General features: G+C 43.7%; 1 protein-coding gene across 3 annotated transcripts; it reads left to right on the top strand.

Annotated features, from left to right (window-relative positions):
• The first annotated feature begins 201 nt into the window (after window positions 1-201).
• Window positions 202-18,121, top strand: RPP30 (ribonuclease P/MRP subunit p30). 3 transcript variants are annotated; one of them, XM_063163532.1, is made up of 11 exons: window positions 202-463; window positions 2,551-2,606; window positions 2,923-2,979; window positions 3,683-3,757; window positions 4,273-4,344; window positions 8,896-8,985; window positions 11,068-11,184; window positions 14,480-14,509; window positions 14,915-14,952; window positions 16,078-16,157; window positions 17,517-18,121. In XM_063163532.1, exons 1-11 carry the CDS (start codon window positions 211-213, stop codon window positions 17,624-17,626), a joined length of 978 nt encoding a protein of 325 aa, XP_063019602.1. In that variant the 5' UTR covers window positions 202-210; the 3' UTR covers window positions 17,627-18,121. The 3 variants fall into 3 exon arrangements, with proteins under 3 accessions (XP_063019602.1, XP_063019604.1, XP_063019603.1); XM_063163534.1 differs by lacking the exon at window positions 202-463 and adding an exon at window positions 1,521-1,629; XM_063163533.1 differs by lacking the exon at window positions 202-463 and adding an exon at window positions 1,521-1,629 and having other exon boundaries at window positions 11,068-11,208.
• Window positions 18,122-18,815: the final 694 nt, after the last annotated feature.

Genomic DNA, 18,815 nt, shown 5'->3' with positions numbered 1-18,815 from the left:
CTTCTGGATCGCTTTTTACATTCATTAAGACAAATCAAGTTACATCAAACACTGAGCCAAAGAAAACCTGGAATAATATCTCAAGCTGCTCCATTTTCACACACATCCAATAAAATCCTTGGCAATTCCATTCAGATTGTGCTCTTTCTTCAAATGGCTGGCAGAGAAGCAGTATTGGCTGATGTGATGCAACAGGCAAGCAACTTACAGATGCAGATGGACTCAAAGACAGCTTCTTTACTGAAATATCTTGATCTAATATTGTCAAGAAAAAAATGCTGCCATAGATGTGGTGTGAACAACAATGGTTTACCAGCTGGGGGTTTTTACCCCTTTCAGTGTGATGTGGAACTTTCCTGCCATGCAGATGTGGGAGCTGTTTTCTACTGTCCCTCAAAACTGCTTCAACTCCTGGTCCAGTGTGTGCAACCCACAAGTAGCTTCTGTGCTACCACCATCCCAGGTATTTGTAACTCATCAGGCAGGATGTCCAGAAACACGCCAAGAAGGCGCTGTTGTTTCTCAGCCATGCTTTGTTAACCAAGTGTTCTCTTTGATAGAAATGAGCCCCAGGTCCCCATAAGCCCTGTGTGCACAACTAGCACAAGCTACATCAAGGTCTGACCCTGTAAGAAGGGATGTTCAGGGTTTGACAGCAGCCTTGGCCTCGGTTAGAAGCATTTTTGCCATATTAAGAATTCAGGGCTCCAGATTTCCACAGACTTCCCCTGGTGAGCATTTAGCCCAATTTGAAGATAGAGAAAGGGAAGGACCACCTAGTCTGGCCACCTGAAGTTGTACAGGAATTGCAGACCTGCCGTCTTCAGCAGCTGCTCTAAGTCACCAAAAACCATCTACTGAGAATTTCCATTTTTATTTTACATATTGTGTGCTATTTATCAGTAGTAGAACAATATTAGTACTTTTTGTGGCAGTGCTACACAGTGAAGTTGTATCTGATTATCGGTCTGTGAGAATTCCTCTGTCCTCTTCGGTGTCAGGGCTGTCTTTGACACGGCAGCTCGGGGCGCTGTAGGAAAGAGAATAACTATGAAACCATAAATAGAAAAGAATGGATTTGATTTCTATTGGCAACGTTCAGACAGAGCCGAACCAGTTTCACAGGGGATAGATAACACGCCACAGGAGCAGGGCTACCGCTCCACCTGGTGGGCACCCGGCGGCTCCGAGGGGCACGGCGAGCCTCGGCCGGCGCCGCTGCGGCCGCGGAGAGCGGCAGAGCCGCTCGGGGATGCCCCTCAGAGCCAGCCCGGGGTGCGTTGCCTGGGAACGAACCACGATCCTGGGGGATCGCCTTCAGAGGCTCCGCCTGAGACCTGAGCCACTACCGCACAGCCCCTCCCTGGCCCCGCAGCGCCGCGCCGAGGCAGCCAAAGCCCTGTGGAGCACAGCCCGGCCAGGTCTGCGGCAGCCGCCGGCCTGGACGGGCGGGACTACAGGGCCCAGGCTGCCGCGGGCGGGAGGGCGGTGCCGCCGCCGTGCGCCGCCGCCGTGCCCGGGCTGGGCCCGCCCGCCGCGCCGAGAGCATGGCCGGCTTCGCCGACCTGAATCTGCCGCAGGGAGCGGACAAGAAGTCCCTGCAGAGCCTGCTGGAGGCCGCGGCGCACCGTGAGTCTGCGAGCGGGGCGGGCGGCGGGGCCGGCCCGGAGCTCGGGGGGGCCGAGCTGGGGAGCGCGGCCGGCCCCGGCCAGGAGGGCAGCGGGACGCGAGCGGCGGCTCCCCTGGCTCGGCAGGCACTGCCGGAGCCTGCGGGCTGGGCTGGCACGGCCGGACTGCCGGGATGAACCTTCCCTTCCCGCCGTTTCCCCCGGCGCCGCTCCGCTCAGCCCGCGGCTCTCTGCCAGCCCAGTGCCCAGGGCTGGCTCTGCCCGGGACGGGGGCGCAGGGGAAGCTCCTGCTGCGCCTTGCAGCTCTGTCTCTGCCTGCTTGTCCCGGTGTCACGGTTGGTTCTTTCCCTACGTGCACAAGTTTTTCCGCCGGCAGTTTGGGAGGGCCCGGCTCTTTTCCTGCAGAGCTGTTGTTCAGCCCCGTGCTGCCTGTGCGGGGTTCGGGGCGGGAGGTTTGAATGCCCCCGGCAGGTCTGTCATCCTCCCCAGAGCCTGTGAACCAAACCTTCTCCTCCGTTCACTCAGCATCGTTTGGGATTACTGCTTTGCCTTCTCCGGCAGCTCTGCGTTATCTGCACTTTTTAACAAATGTCCTGAGTACAGCAGTTTTCCATAAGAAAGTCACAAACAGGGCCAGGCTAGGCCAGAGCTTTGGGGACACCAAACCCATGTATTTGTGTTCATAAAGCTCTGCATTGAGTGAGTTGTCAGGCCAGGGCTATGTTAAAAGCCAAACAGATTTTTTTTTTTGTCTACTTCAAAGCACTTTTTGGGTGAACCAGTTGTCTTAAAAAATAATAGAAATCTAAACATGCGCGTGATTATTAACTGTAGAACATTTAAGTAATGAGTATTTTACAGTTTTCTCATTGGAATTGCTTTTTACTATATATTTACTAAATTTTTACTGTGTGTTTTTCAGTGGGATATTCTGTAGTTGCACTTAATCATGTAATCGACTTTAAAGAAAAGAAGCAGGTAATTTTTCTTGGGGTTATTTGTTCTTACTGTGTTTTCTTTAGTAAATCTGCTGCCTTATTCCATGTTTCCAGATAGCTTTAGCTGCAGAATGCACATCTAGATACAAGCACAAATCTCTATTTATAACAAAACTCCCATTTTATATTTCAGTAGAACTGCCTTCGGATTAATTTTTAATATGGTTCATGTACTGTCCCACAAAAATAGTTTCCTTAGTGTGGTAAATTTCTTCTTAAGATTGGAACACAGTTTTTGTTTACATGTAAACATAACCCATGACATTTTTAATAACTTTGTTCTGTTCTCTTTCAAGGAAATCATCAAGCCAGTATCCCCTTCAGAGTTGTTTCCATCTTTACCTATTGTACAAGTATGTCTAGTTACATTCTATATATATACACTGGTATTCCGAGTTACCCTTTTTTACCTTTGTGTGTTTGTATATGGAATTTTGTGTATGAGGTGTTAATCAAAAAGGAAAAATTTGTCCATTATTTCATGGTTCAAACTCCAAGCATTGGAAGAATAGTAAACTCACATCAGGGTAGGCTCTATTCGTTATTTTAGAAATTATTAAAGAAATTGCTTTGTTTGAATTTTGAATCTGCTTGTAGTGGAATAATCACAGTACAGTTCTTGAAATTTAAGTTTTGAAAATAATTTTGTGGTTTTGATGGAGCAAAATTTGGATATAAAGAAATACAATAATATGTTTTGGGTCACTGACATTGATTAATTCAAGAACTGCTTTTCATTGCAGTTGTGGCCTGCCTGGGGAATCATAGCAGTAGTAAATTATACTCAATTTTTCTGCATGGTTGTTTTTCTTTTTTTTCTTTGCTTTCTATTCATCCTTCCCCAGAGAAACACAGTAAGTCGTTCTTTGTAAGGACAGGTATAATAGCAAAGAGATAATGTAAATTAGGGAAGTGTAACTACAAACTTTAGAAAATTAGTCTAGCAAGACTATAAGCATGACACCATTTTCTTTTTATAGCAGACTGGGTGGAAATTACCACAGATTTTTGCATTGGATTATTAATTTTTTTTTTATATTATTCTTTTTTCTGTAGGGGACATCTAAAAGAATTAAAGTCTTGACCCGGCTAACACTTGTTGTTTCTGATCCTTCCCACTGTAATCTCTTGGTAAGTATACTCAGCAATCAATTTTGCAACTTTTATTTCCTTTTCTTAATGAATGAATGAAACTGGAAATTCTATGGGGACAACATCCTGGAATTTATAGGGCACCCTGCTGTGGCTTCTGAAATTGCATCTCTAACAAGTAATGTGATCATGAGGAGATGCAGACTTATAAGAGTGTATATGGCATCTGTTGATCATTTGTCAATATGGAAAAATAGTTCTGTTCCTTGATTTCTGGACTTCTGTGCATGAACTAGAAGACCATGAGTAACCCTTGCATCTGGTTATATTTTTGTGCTACAAGATCAAAGCAAAAAGTGTGTCTTAATAAATTGCTGGGACAAGCCTCAAATTGAGAATAAACGACTTCATTGTAGAAACCTGCTGTGTAATTTGATGATTATTGGCTTTGTTTTAATACTTGACAGGGAAAAAGGATTTTTTTCCTCATTGTTTTGGTTGTAATCATTGTGCATGTCAGAATTCAAAGTAGTAATTGTTTCCTCCTTTTATAGAGATCAACATCTGCAAACATAAGGTTATATGACATCATAGCAGTATTTCCAAAAACTGAGAAGCTGTTCCATGTAAGTACCATCATCTCATCAGTAATGCTCGTTCAGTAGCCTTTAGTGCCTTGTGCTAATCTAAGTACGTGGTTTTGTTTTGATTTTATGCCCCATTTATAAAGGCCTCATGGAGTTAGTCAAACATTATAGGCTGCCTGGGCAGTTGATGGGCTGAGGGGTTTGGGAGGATTTGCAGGAGGCTGCAGGACTCTGAGGTGACAGGTTAAAGTCTGAAATATCTACCTTGTCTACCTGATGGAGGGACTTCTATGCCCTGCACTGTGATTGCCTTTATGTGCCTTATGTGCCACTGTACTCTAGTGAGGAGAGAAAACATTCTTTTTCCCCCTCCAATATATGTGTATATCATCATGTAGAAAACTTCTGTCTTCAGCTTTAACTTCTCAAACTCTTGACAACTTCCCTAAAATGCACTTTTGATCTTCTGTTAGAACTATTTATTCCTCAAAAATGCTAGGGAGGATTTTAAAGTGGAACTAATGTGGTTCTGTGAGTTACCTGGTAGCTGTTCACCTCCATTTCCTTAATATTTTATTTAAATTGTTCTGAAATACTTGATAACAGCTGATGTCGATGTTCTGATTTGGTGGAGCACCTTGAAAGAAGTTATGTTTTTGTCAGAATTTTTCTGACAAAAAATACAAAACCCAAAATTGTGATGTCTGATCTGTTGTAAGCTTGTAAATATTAAGTCTGAATTGGGTGAGTAGGTGGAAGTGTTCCATCTCTGTTAGCCTTGGCAGGCAGACATGCAGTTTAAAGCAGTGTGAGGGGCAGGGACAGCAAAAAAAAAAGTGAGTTTCTTTGAAGAATTTACTTTCAAAGATATTTACTTTCAAAACTTCTCAGTTTAAGACTGAGTCTGGTGGTTGTTTTTTTTAAATAAGTTAAAACCACTTTCCAGTACTGTTGAGTACCTGTTTTGCTACATTAAAATTGCATTATTCTGTTTTGTTTTTCTACATTATTTCCCCTCCTATTTCAAGTCTTGTCCAAGTAAACTACAAAGCAGGAGCTGTCAAAGAATATGAACTTTAGAGAATTTTTCAGCCAAATTCAAACATTAATTATAAGAGTTACAGCAAAATTAAACAAATTTCTGAATTTTATTTCCCTTGAAAGATTTTAGGACTCTTCAGGGTGTGACAGAGGCAAATGGTTTAAAATATTTTTTGCTGGCCACTCTCCACCTCTTTCTTTTGATATTTGGCAATAATGTAAAATCTCATTTCTCAAGTGAGTTCAATCAGTTTATCATGTGCTTAAACAAGCACCTGAAACTAGGTGATCAGCTGGGGTGTGCTGTGTTGTTTTTTTGGGAAAAGGGTTATTAGTGTTTATTTTCAGCCATATCACGCCTCCTGCTGCAGTTGCACATCCAGCTGTGGCAGCGTTTAAGCAGCCACTCATTTCTGCAGTCCCTGCCTGCTTTGCTGAGCTGCTTGCTTGCTCAGCTGCATGGCAGCTTGCTTGGAGGAGCCTGCTTTTGGCTGAGCAGTAACCAGAGGTTTTGCCAAGTTCTTTTGCAGGCAGATCCCCTTTCCCAGAGTGATTCAGCAGGCAGCCCCGCGGAGCTGTGCCAGCGCAGAGCAGTGCTGTGCTCTGGCAGGGCAGTGCAGGCAGGGTCTGGCTAAGCTGACACTCTGGCAGGTGATGGGCAGGCTGTGAGGAAAGAGGCAGGATTGTCAGTGAGATTATCTCCATTGCTTCCATGCTGGCAGCACTTTGAGCTGGGGATGGAACCCAAGCGTGTTTTTTGCAAAGTGCATGAGGTGAAAGACTTCATTCATCCTTCACATTCAGGGCAGGTTTGTATGGCTGCCTTTTGTTTAGAGATTTTAGAATATCTCACTGTGCAAAACTGATTCAGTTTCACAGAAGTACCACACAGATGAAAGGGACTTTACATAGGGCGTTTCAGCACATACAGTTTGCCTCTTACAACTCATGGATATTTCATTATTAAGAATAAAGCCTTCAAGAGTGGGTCTTGCATGACAAATAAACTTCCTATTGGCTTTTGGTAACTCAGCATGAGCTCAAGAGCATCATCTTTCTCACCAACAATTTGGCACTTGTGTTTTCTCCATAGAACAAGATTTTTCATGTTTTTGTGAAAAAATTACATGACCCTTGGAGGTGTACTCCAGTTTTAGCATGGCCCAAAACTAGTCTGTGCCCTTTTGTCACAAGCCAGGGAAGCTCTTTTGTGGCTGAGTGTGGCAGTGATATGTACTGAAAGATGTGCTCAAATTCTTCAAATAATTTATATCCTTTAGGGGATGAGGAAGCCATGTTTGCCAGTTGTAGAATGGGCTCCTTGTTTAAGTCTCCCAAAAATATTGTTTTGGCCTGCAGCAGGACTGCCCACCCCATGCAGGTAATAGGGTCTGTACTTGCTGCTTTTAAAAAATGTTGCTTTCTAAGATTTCTGATTGTTTAAATTATATTAGTTAGCTCTGTCTGCTGTTTTTAAGCACTTAGCACATCACTAATATCTCAAAAAGCCTGCATATGTACATCTGAAGATGTAGTGCAAAGTCAGATTTCAATGTTTATTCCTAGAACGTTTGCCAGAGCTTGCTTCAGAGCCCCCAGACAGTGGCAGATGTATTTATTAATGGCTGGCTGGAGTTCTCCCAGCAGATGGGGCTCTTGCCCACAGTGCTGCCAGGCAGCTGCTGGGCTGTGCAACTTGCTGCATGTCATTTTCTGGATGAAGTTGTTGCACTTCAGATCTTCTCAGCAGCCAGGGTAGCCTTAGCTTGGCTGCATGTTTGATTTGTCTGGGAGCCAGAGCTAGGCTGAATATTAGAGTTCTTGGAGAAATCTGCTCTCCAGTTTTTCATGCAGTGCAGGAATTCCTCATATGTGAGGAATATGGCTCACAGTTTGGTTTTCCTTGGTGGTATTTTCTGACATGTTCATGTCACTGGAATCCTGTCGATATCCTGGCTTTTGAGTCACTCCCTGTCCCGCTGTGCTTAATTTACAAATTTTCCAGTGTTTCTGGAGCTGATTAGGAAGGATTGATTTCTCATCAAATAGGACAACTTGCCTGTGTCTGATGTCTGTTCTTGCTTCCCTTAATTTTTGCCATAATCTCTTCCTGAATTTTTAATGACCTCGCTGACATATTTTCTGTGATTCAGAGCTATTTGTTCTGTGCATGTTCCCATAAATCACCTCAGTGTAGTAGTTTGTACCTCATGTAAGAAAAGGAGGGAAGCTGACTGTAGTAGGGCTGAACTTCCTCCTGGAAATCTAATTCCATGCCATAGATTCCACAGGCAGCCCATGTCCTGCCTAATGGAGGATAAAGATAAAGGTAGGGCATGAAGGAAAAGTTCAGTCTGAATGTCCTAGCAAAGACATTTCAACTTCAAAAACCTTGGTGGTGGTTTGCCTGCATGTGTACTGTGGCTGTCTTGTCTAGGAAAGAGTGCTATCAACAGCTAAGAAACATTCCTAAAGCTGGGCCTGTGCTCTCATCTCCATCCAAATTCCATGTGAACAGAGTGGTAGAAGACCAGTTTGCCAAGCAGCAGTGTGCCTTGTGTTAGAGCAGCCCTTACCACTGCTTTTGTGCCAGTGGGAGGAGGGATGAATGGTTGGCACCTGGCCCAGGTGTATTTGGAGCAGTTGCTGCCAGGTTTCTGAGTGCAGAGAGTTCCCCAACACACAGAAAATTCCTTTTCAACTTCCCCATCCTGTCTTACCTTTTTTGTTACAACACTGCTTACAGACATTAGTCTAGCCCTGTGTAATCATCCTTACAGAGTAGGCATATATAATTCCTACCTTGGGTGCATGAGATTAATGTCAATCAAAGACTCCCTTTTAGGGCCCCTCAATTTTCCCTGTATCTCAGTGTGAGGAGTCTCTGCCCCTTGTTCATTTCCTCTGTCTCTCAATACAACCTGTAAATTGTGGTGTGAATTCAAAGCTACATTCTTAAACTGCAGCCTTCAGTGCTGTCTCCAGACTCTGCCAGAGGTGTGCCTCTCAGGAGGAGCTGCACCCAGCCAGGAAAGGGAGGCTCTGAGGATTGGTCTCCTGCACCAACAGTCACATTCTGCTTTTTTCCCATACTTTTCTCTATTGCTTCTGGTAAAAGTAATTAATCCTGAAAACAACCAGGTGCTGCTCTGGAAGCAGAGCATGATGGTACAAGGGGCAGTTCCTGCAGTCTTCCCTTTCTAAATTGGGGTTGGTCTTTATTATCTGTGAGTTCTTTTGTCAAAAGCCAACATTGCTTCTGCATGTCCTCTGTCAGACAAAAACAAAGAAGTAAGTACTGCTTTGGGGTTGACCATTACTTTATTGGAAAATTAGTTCTATAAGAAAGGGAAGACTTGGGTTTTAAGTCTCAAATGCTGCTGTTGTATTGGCATACTTGCAATGCACAGTACCTCTTAATTTTAAAACTGAACTCACCCTGGAGAGACATCTGTTGCATTAAGAAATGAAGGAGAATATTAGTGCACCTAAAGTTAGTTATGTATTTTTTGGCATATCTAATAATCTGTTCCTGTTTCTTTGCTCTAGATTGCTTGCACAACACTAGATGTGGATCTGGTCTGCATAAATGTAACAGAAAAGCTGCCATTCTACTTCCGAAGGCCCCCTGTGAATATGGTAAATTTACATCTAAATTGCACTCTTGCTGTTAGACTGACATTAAATACAAAATCTGAGTCGAATTCCCGACTGCTTTCCACCCACCATTCCTATCCAAGTGGTTCTTTTATTTTCTTGCATAATGTATAGTTTTGTTTCAAATGTCCTTCACTTCAGGGCCTCCACTGTAGCACTTAATACACATTGATGTATGTTCTTTCTTTTTCTCCTCCTGTCCCCCACTTAAGAAGGCAGAAGTGGTGTTCCCAAGGAGTGGAAACAGAGCCTTCAGGCCACTGTGCTGCTAAGCAGGGAGATATGGTGTGATTGCTGACAAAGCTGCTTCCCAAACCAGAAATGGTACAGCTGTGTCAAAACAGATAAACAGCCCTTTGATATAAAAGACAGGAAATGTGAATGGCAGTGTCAATTTAGGAGAAGGATGTTGTGCTGGTTACTTGAAAGACAACTGTATTGAATCCATACTTGGACAAAAGAATGTCTTGGTAAATGAACCCAGTGTAGCATTGCTAAATATATGCTGTGGGACCCAAGATGGCTATCAATGTGCATCAAATATAGTTCTGCCTGCTGTTGGTAGTTTGCCAGAAAACTTAATCTGAGCGTGCTCTTATGGGAACTTGTTTTCTCCTCTGAGTGTATGTAAAGGTTCATTCCACATGGGCATTCTTGGCTGATGTAGAACTCAGTTCTCAAAATTTTAAATTTGGAATTGGCTAGTAATCCTACTTCCTTTTCTTAGAAAGTTTGACCTAGAATAAAAATTCAAAATTAACTAGAATTAATTCTGAGACAGAATAACAATAATACATTGGCATTTATGGTAAACTGAGGATTTCAACATTCCACTTGGAATAACAATTTTGTATGAAACACTGTATGAAAGAACCCTAGCTGTCTAAAACTGCAGCAGCTGGCCCAGGTAAGGAGCTGTGTGGCTCTTAGAGCCCTGTGTTGGGAGACATTTTCCTTGCAAGCTACCTCTCATTTTCCACACTCCCAGCCTCAAGGCAGTCTGTCTGTGGGCAGGTCTGTGCATCCTGGGGCAGTCAGTTTTGGTTTTTACAATGCCAGACAGATTGGCAGGCAGCTGAAGTGGTAGGGATGAGGTTAAAAACCACCTTGACTGGAAATTGCTGTATTGCCATCACCTGTTTGGTTTTGATGAATTCAGGCTTCTGTTGTTTGCAGCTATCAGGCCGGATCTATGTAAAACATTTGATGCATGTATAGCTTCTGTTGTGCTTGCATACAGAGGTCATGCATGGCTGGGAGCTGGATTAATTCCAGCTGTGTTCGGTTACTGGACTCTCTTACAGTATTACCATTGCAGCCTATTTTAATAATATTTATGTAAGAGTAGAGTATCATTTCAGGCAAATGTAGGATTGCCATGGAACAAAGAACTCCTGGCCTTACATTGTGTCTTTATTGCTAGCACACTGTGTGCAAGCTTATTAACCTTTCTGTTTGCAAAAACAAGAATACTGGGCTTTTGGTGAGGCACAGCAAAGGATGTCAAAGCAGCTGAAAACATAACCAGTACATTACTGTTTGAAACCTCTTCTGTGATTCAGTGTTTTCTGACACTGTCACAAACACCAGAGTATGCTGTGAGACAGGAGAAGGGTCCTTGTTGCTGCTTTTGTGCAAGGAGGAATTGTTCATCTGCAGTACATGGCTACTGAGGGAAGTGATGATCTTTCTTACAGCAGGTGGGGGACTAGAGGACTTGAGTCCTCAAAGTTTCAAGACAGCAGATTACCAGCAATGGTTATCTGTCTCCTTGACTCTGACTGTGTGTATATATTAGTGATAGCCAGTTACAGCAAATAAGTGGTTTGTTTGTTAGACCTCATTTATCTGTCCAAGATTTATGCACACGTATCTGGTGTACAGTGAAGCCTTCCCCCACTCTCCTTCCATGCTATACTGTGCTCTTACTGGAACAATTCTGCCTTATTTTTTTTGTATGTGACACAGTTAAAGTGAGAGTAAGCTGCATCAATAACAGACAGCAGTTGTTAGATTGTTAGGCTTCTCTCCTTTTGATTTTTGATCACTCTCTTTCATGTGAAGGCAATAGATCGAGGCATTTACTTTGAACTTCTTTACACACCTGCCATCAAAGACTCCACTATGAGAAGATACACAATTTCAAATGCCATCAGCCTGATGCAGATCTGCAAAGGAAAGGTAAGCTGTCAAAGTGAAAACAAGGTAATTAAATCAGTTCAAATTTTTCTGGAGTTGTACAGACTGAGCCATTTTAAATGAGTTTGATGCTGGGACATCTGAAGCTGTGACTAAATCTTGGCCTACTAATACAAGGACACAATCATTGTAGCTCCAGATACTTCCACTCTTGCACCATTGCATGCTTTCTTCTTAAGCTGTCAAGCTGTTAAATTCTTTTTCCAGAACAACCCATGTGTTGTTATGGTATGCAATTCCCAAAACAAAGGTGGGAGGGGATGGAGGGAGATTCAAGTGCCAGACATCTAAGGTTTGCACTAGAACTGAAATTCATGTATTTCTTTAAAATCTTCCACTTCATATTTCTCATTAACCAAGAGCTCTTTTGACTGCCTACTTTGAATATGGAGGCTAAAACACATTTAAAAAAAAGAAGTAGAAATCTTGTTTTGTTAACAAGTAAATTCTCTGTGTCCAAAATAGACCAAACAGCTAGCTGGCTGTCAGCCAAGGCTTTGCTGCAGTCAGATGAGCTGCGTTCTTCCATGCTACTGAAACCCAAGGAAGAAGTAACTTTGGGATGCCTGTAACCATTGCTTTCATAACTTACCTCCTCCCAGGCTACCAGGTTAAGCTGTCTGTTATGCTGTGTCCTCTCAGGCCATGCTTTTTAATATGGGGTCATATCAAATTTAACAGAAATTGTAGCTCCCTCTTTTGTATTGTAAATGGCCTCTGCCACATGTAGCTAGTCTAGAGAAGCTGGATTTGGAAAATCTGAAATGGGATGTAGAGCTTGGAAGATAAATTAAAAGTAGATCCATCATTACCTCAATTCTCCTCAATCATGGCAGCTCTTATAGAACAGCAGGGTGGGTGAAACAGATTCATTCCTTGGTGCTCCAGAGAAGGTGAGTGTTTGCACAGCCTCTCCTGAGAAGCCCAGCTCTGGCAGGTAATAACATGAAGTACTGACTTGGACATGACTTCTATACACACCAGACCACTTTCCTTTGAAATTCCCTTTTTGATACTGCTCCTCTTTCCTCTGTGCAGTTCAGGATGTGCTTCTCATGTGGTTGTTGATGAACTGGAGAGCACCAGCTGTGTTGGTATCATGGATAGGGCAAGCAAGATGTTCAGGCTCTCAGTCTGTCCACGGTGCCCTTTGACTCTGCATCTGTCAGTCAGGGTTTCATCTGTGCCTGGAAGGTAAAGCAGCTGGAGCTGCACAGGACAACTTGTTGTCAGGCATGGAAGAGGACTGCTAGCTTGTCTTTGTTCTTTGCCTCCAGACTCAGTAGGCTGTGGACCAGCAGAGATGGTTATTAGCCCTACTGAGAGTTTGCCTCTGTCAGTGAGGTGGAGGCCCTTGTTTCAATGGAGCATGGGATGCTTCTGATGACATCTGGCATGCAACTCTCATGTTCTGTAACGTGTAGTTGCTCAACCCATAGTAGCTTTTGGATACTTCTATTCCTCTATTGTAGCAGGGCAGAGAAACCTTCAGAAATTTACTTGTGTTCTCAGAGCTGGCATTGAGCAGTGTCTTTAAAACATTAAAATGTGCAGGGAATGAAGGAGAAACTCCCCTGCCTTGCCAGACCGAAGGTGTGTATAGCGACAGTCCCTCACCTGCTGTGTTTTGGTAACTGAGTTGGAGGCTGCCTGGGGCAATCTACTGAACAGCTGCTGTCTGCTTTACCTGGGGAGATAGTGTTTTGCCTTTTAGATTTGCCTTTAGCTCTTGCCTTAGATTTGCCTTTGCCTGCTGCTCTTCACTTGCCAGCAGTGCTTTTCTTACCTGCTCTTTTGTCCCTCCTCCATGTTGCCCGTCCCCTAGTAAAAGCCTTTGAACCAGGCAGAGCATATCTCCAGTGCCCAGCAGTGATCCACAGTCCTGTGCTGGCTTCAGATGGCTCACATAGCTGCTCTGAGCCTGGGTGACAGGCATTAGTTGCTACAGTTTGCAGCAGGAAACTTGAGTTTTCCCAGCAAACTCTTGCAGTCAGCACCACTTATGCCCAAAAGCACCTCTGGGATCCATAGTGTAGTCGTTTTAAAGGTGAAGTATTCAGAAAAAACAATGTCCTAGGCTCCATCAGGATGTGTGCTGTTAAGTCACTTTGATGTATATATTGTTTCTGCTTCTGGCTTTCCTTGTGGGGAGGCAGAGTCATCTGTCCCATCCTTGTCTTCTCAGCACATGAGGAAACCTGGGGCACACTGAACATGCAGTCATGTTTACACAGGTCTTTCAGCTGTTGAGTTTAGCTGCACACAGAGCTTTTTCTTCCAATATCTGCCCAGCTCTTTGTACTGTGGAGGTGGCAGGGAAGCAGAGCAGTGTGGGGAAACCCCCACCCTGAAACCAGAGCTGGGTGATGTGTTGGTGGTACTGACATCAGAGAGGGAAAGTCTGTCTCTGCCTCAGCACAATTCTAATTCTCACCCACTCAAGCAGGAATTCCCAAAGCCCTTTATTCAGTATAATAAAAGGTGCAGGGAGATTTTGCTGCTGCAGAGTTACCAGCTGAGCCATGCAGGCCCCCCTAGGTGAGCATCCTTGAGCTCAGCATCACAAGAGCTCTGGCAGCTGAGCTGTGGGATCTGCCAGCCCCACTGTAGTCACATGCCTGTTCTGCAGAAACCTTTTGGGAGAAAAGGGAGAGGGATTTCTCTGCCTGGTGATGTTCATAGGGGTGCCAGTGTTAAGGGAAAGGAGTGTATGACACAAAGTGGCTGCCACTGCCTAAATGTAGATGCATTTCCTGAGCCAGTGTGGGTATGGTCAAGGCTAACACAAATGCTTAGCATTGAGTGGTACTGCAGCAGTACAGACTGAAAATCTGGGAGCACCAAACTGTCTCAAGGCACTGTCTGTAAGCTGCTTCTGGGGGGTCCTGGACTCCTATTTCTCTTACAGCTCAGGGTGAGTTGTTGTTTATGTAGGGCCTTTTTCAACCGGTGTAAATAAAGGGGACACTTGTTAACACAGTGGCTGCATTTTTTCTTTACCCTTAAGGGCACTTTGAAGTCCAGTATGAGAGATACAGGCTGATAGGTGATTGCTTAATGCCATCACTCTGGACACTTACACTGCTTAGATCACGTCCCTAAATTAAGATTCCCACCCCAACAGAGTTCATCTGAGGGCATCAGATACTCTGATGTTTAATTGGGCTCTGAGCCTGAACTTAGCTAATGCTCAAAAAATTTTTTGCATCTTGCTGATTTTTATTTCATTTCTTGGAGCTGTCTGACAGATGAATGTTTGTACTCTTTTGTTTTCCAGAACATAGTTATATCTAGTGCAGCTGAAAGGGTAAGTCTCGGATTTTTTTTTTTTATAAATCAAAACCAATTGAAGATTTATCTGTGGCTGAAAATACAGCTTTAATTACACATTAAACGTATAAAAATGTATGTTTAAATATGGTTGCCATTACCAAAGAATTGTATTGTGGGTTTTGGGACTTTTTTTTGGTTAGTTGTTTTGTTTTGTTGGTTTTGGGGGCATTTTTTTTTGCTGTTGCTGTGGTATTTTTCATTACAGTTTTGTCCCAGATGGACACACTGTTTGCCAAAATAGTGGTATTTGCTTGATTTACTGTTATGTTCAGTAGCTTGCTATTATATAGCATTTAATCTTGCCTATCTGATAGCCTTGGCCTGCCTGCTCACACTGTGAGCAAAGGCATTCACATATCCAAACTTTGTTTTGTTTTAGCCTCTAGAGCTCCGAGGTCCTTATGATGTGGCTAATCTGTATCCTTTCCCAAAGTCAAAGGCAGCAGTTAGTAGTAGCATTGGAAAGTTCAAAGTGGTTTTGAAATTCTTTTCATCCTTTACAGTCCTTGAACTTTATACAGTGGTACTTGCTGGTGACCCATTCAGTGAATCAGGGCTCTGAGTGTGTGGAAGGAGCAACAGATCTTGGTCATGGGGTGGCATGAGAAGTCACTGTGACTACTAATGTTTGTGTTCAGCTCCAGGAATGTTTTGTTGTGATTGTGTATTAATGTTGTGTGGGTGTAAATAGAGAAATTAATAAAACCCATAAAAATCTAAGGACACTATGAACCAAACGAGAAATTATTACTTAGTATCTCCAAAGTGTCACATTTTTGGTAGCAGAAGCTATAAAATTGGTTTCATGTAAAATTAAAAGTCCCTATCTGAGCAGTAACTACTTCTGGTGTGGATTTTCCAGTCCTTAGTTATACATGTAATGTTAAAAAAACTTGTTGTGTTCTAGAAACAAAGAAGAGTGTATTTTCTTCCCTTCTTTTAGGAGTTCAGATGCATTTTTGTTACTCTCCCCACCCCTGAAGCACATATTTTGCCTGTCCCTGGAAGGGAAGGAGCATGCTCTGAGTCATGAGAGCCACGTGGGAGGCTGTGTGGCCTGGAAGGATTTTATGCACAACGCTTTTTCTTCCCTCTAAAAATGAGCAGTCAGGCTCAAGCCAAATTAACACAGCTAAGGTGGTGTCATCCCTGCTAAAAGTGGCTGGAAACTTCAGCATAATGCTTTAGTATCAGACAGTACCCTGTCCCCAAAGCTGAAATTTTCTTGGGGGTAATTTTTTTCTTGATTATGCATATCTAAAATGTTTCTGTGTTGACAGACTTTTATTTTCAAAAGTACAGCTTCTTGTCTGGAAATAAACAACATTGCCAGGAGCTTTCCAGGAGGGCTGCTGGGGAACTGCAGCCAGGAGAATTGGGTGCCTCATTTCTGCTTCTGGGTAACCTTATGCAAAATGTCACTTTGAGTTACAGCTTTGCTAATTCCCAGTTATTTGTAGAGTAAGCAAGCCTGTCGTGCAGAGAGCCTTCCCTGTTGTGTGTGTTGCTTCCTGTGTGTTTGATCCTGAGCAGCAGTGACAGAGGTTTGCTGTTTGGCCTGTCAGAAGGTGAAGCAAAGGCAGCTGTGTCCACCAACTGTAGAGCCACCATGCTGCATGGAGGTGAGCACTTGGAAGCTCCTGTAAATAATGTGTGCATTTGTTAAACTGAGTTCTTGTGGATGCATATTCTGCAAAAGGTCTGAGACCTTACAGAGCAGGTCAGATCAGGGTTTTACTTCCTTGTCCAATGCATGAAGAGGAGCTTGTGTGGCAAGGCTGTTTCATTTTCCCTCGTTGCCATGTTGGCCAGTCAGTGGCTGAACTGGCGGTGCTGTCTGTGCTGGAGGACTCGTGCAACCACATTAATGAGTCAGAAAGGATTGAACCAAAATAGGAGCCTGCTGCTGTGCTTCATAGTGAAATTGCCCCATTTCAGAAAGATTTGAATGCTGATCTTAGTGACAATCCAAACAACTCAGTGATTGAAGCCAAAAAATGGGTATGCATGTGTTTTGCATTTGCCTTTTTGCAGCATGTGTGCAGAAGCACCTTAGTCATGTCCCTTTCTGATGCTTTAATACGTGGATTATTTCTGACTCACTCTTCAGTGTGTATCATTTCAAACTCATGGAAAAATCAACAGGTTCTCCTCCAGCCTGCTGCTCATCTACATAGAAATACAGAGTTCATCAAATTTATGTGAGATTTCTCAAGCCTGTCATCCATCTTATCTGTGAAATTAAATAGCAAGTGTCATTTCCCTTGTCCCAGAGAGGATACTAGCCCAGAATAAGTCAATATATTTTGTCAAGGTTCTTGCAGAGCCTCTCTGCTAATAGAGTATTTGTAGGGAACAGGGACTCTCTTCTAACTCAAATTTTGCTGAGAAGCTTCCCACCAGTAATTACAAAATTGAATTGGGCTCAGTAGGTTATTGGACCAGTATTTCATGATAATGTTGAGAGTTTAGTAAATAAAATTCTTGAATACCATAAAATACTTCCTTGGTATGTAGGGGATCCTCTGCCAATACAATTGTGCCCACATAGTCTAAGAATCCTGGGGTATGCGAATGCATTTTTTAGTGTTTTTTTAATAACAGTATGTTTGGCTCAGAAGTGCTTTTGACAGTGCTTCAAGAATGTGTCCTTCTGTGATTATTGAACTGACTAAGCCTGTTTTCCTATGGTTTTGTGTCTCTGCAGCTCCTCAGCCCCTGCAGACCTTGGTTTTCCTTGGTTTGCTATAATTCTACACCCACCATTGTATTTCCCCCAGTATTTTCTCCACTCTGTAATGCAGTGAATCCCGAGCTCCTGTCCTTGCAGGTTGCTTCCCTGCTGTGTGTGCTGACTGGCTGGTTGCTCATCATGTCCAGCTGTGGTTTGGGGCATGGACACCTGAACTGAGCATGCCTTAAATGCATTTTATTTCAGCATTTGAGGTGCTGGTACTGCAGCTTCTGCTTGTGTATTCCAGAAACTCGAAAGAGTGCCTGTGGCGTGGTGTACACGGTGAAGAAGCCTCGCAAGGTTGAGGAGGAGGAAACAGCAGTGCCAGCCTGCAAAAAAGCTAAGACTCAAGCTTGAGGACTGAACAAGTTGTCAACAGAAGCCTCCATCTCATCTTTAGCCAGTGTTGAGTCTTCCTCCAACCAACCTTATTTTTCCCTTACTACCTTGCTCAGCCCGCAGAAGAGTTATTCTTCCAGCATTCAAGTGAGGAAAACTGTGTGAATGAGACTGCTGAATAGTGTTCACCACATCTGAAAGGTCATGCTGGGCTTCTGGCCAAGGGCAGGAGACTGACTCTTCACCCTCCCTTAAGTGTCCTGGAGTTAATGCAAACTCAACAGAACATTTCTAACGTGGAAGTTTTTACTTGTACACATGCATTCCTTTTTTATTAAAAAACATGTCTAAGAATACATGCCTTCATAGTCTAGCTCTTCTGGTTTCTCAAGTTTTGAACACATCTCTGTACAGCTGCAAGCCTGTAGATGAAGTTTACCTTCAAGTGGCCTGTGAAGAAACTTTTCAATCAGCTCCTGAAGCACTGTGTCTAATAAAGTTTCTTCTCCCCCAGTTTCGTGAAGCACGTTGCTGTGGCCACTTGGGTGCCTGAATGATTGAACTGTTGCTGGGTTAGGTGTGGAACAGACTGAGTTAGCCAGCATTGATGTCATTTCTGTTTCCTGCCAGGCTTGCTGCCAGTGTGCAGGTAATTGGGCAGAAACAAGCAGGGAGGTTGTGGCTTGCAGCACAGGGCAGCAGGTGGAGGTGAGCTGTGATTTCTGTGGAGAAGGATGTGAGCATACATCAGGCCTGTGGCTGCCAGGGTGGCACTCGTGAGCTATGGTGCTTGTGTGAGAAAAGTCTCATCTGTCTGAAGCCGTTGGCCTCAGTCTAAGAGAGCTGCCTGCAGACAGAATAGGTGGTTCTTCTTCTTGCTCCTCTGGGTTTTGGGCAACTTCACTCCAAAACTGGCATTCCAGGAAAAGTTATTCATTGCTGCTGACTTCTGACTCCACCTCAGGATAGTGCCCAGGACATGGCTTTGGCCAGGCTATAAAGCCAGCTGCCATGGGTTGGTGGAGGAGTGTGAGAGCCTCTGGTATATTTGTCTGCCAGGCCACCCAGTGGATAATGAGGCATTTAACTGAATGCAGCTAGCATCTAGATACCCCTCTGCTCTGCTGTCTCCCACCTGGAGCGCTGTGTCCTCAGCACAGGAAGAACATGGAGCTGTTGGAGTGTGTCCAGAGAGGGCCACAAAGCT

Source organism: Melospiza melodia, chromosome 9, assembly GCF_035770615.1.
Source record: "Melospiza melodia melodia isolate bMelMel2 chromosome 9, bMelMel2.pri, whole genome shotgun sequence".
NCBI classification, from domain to species: domain Eukaryota; kingdom Metazoa; phylum Chordata; class Aves; order Passeriformes; family Passerellidae; genus Melospiza; species Melospiza melodia.
This window is presented reverse-complemented; position numbering and strand designations above follow the sequence as displayed.

Coding starts and splice junctions, on each gene's coding strand:
- RPP30 (XM_063163532.1), top strand. CDS start 211: ATGCAGATGGACTCAAAGACAGCTTCTTTACTGAAATATCTTGATCTA. Junction 2,607..2,922: donor ACTTTAAAGAAAAGAAGCAG/GTAATTTTTCTT, acceptor TTCTCTTTCAAG/GAAATCATCAAGCCAGTATC. Junction 4,345..8,895: donor AAACTGAGAAGCTGTTCCAT/GTAAGTACCATC, acceptor TCTTTGCTCTAG/ATTGCTTGCACAACACTAGA.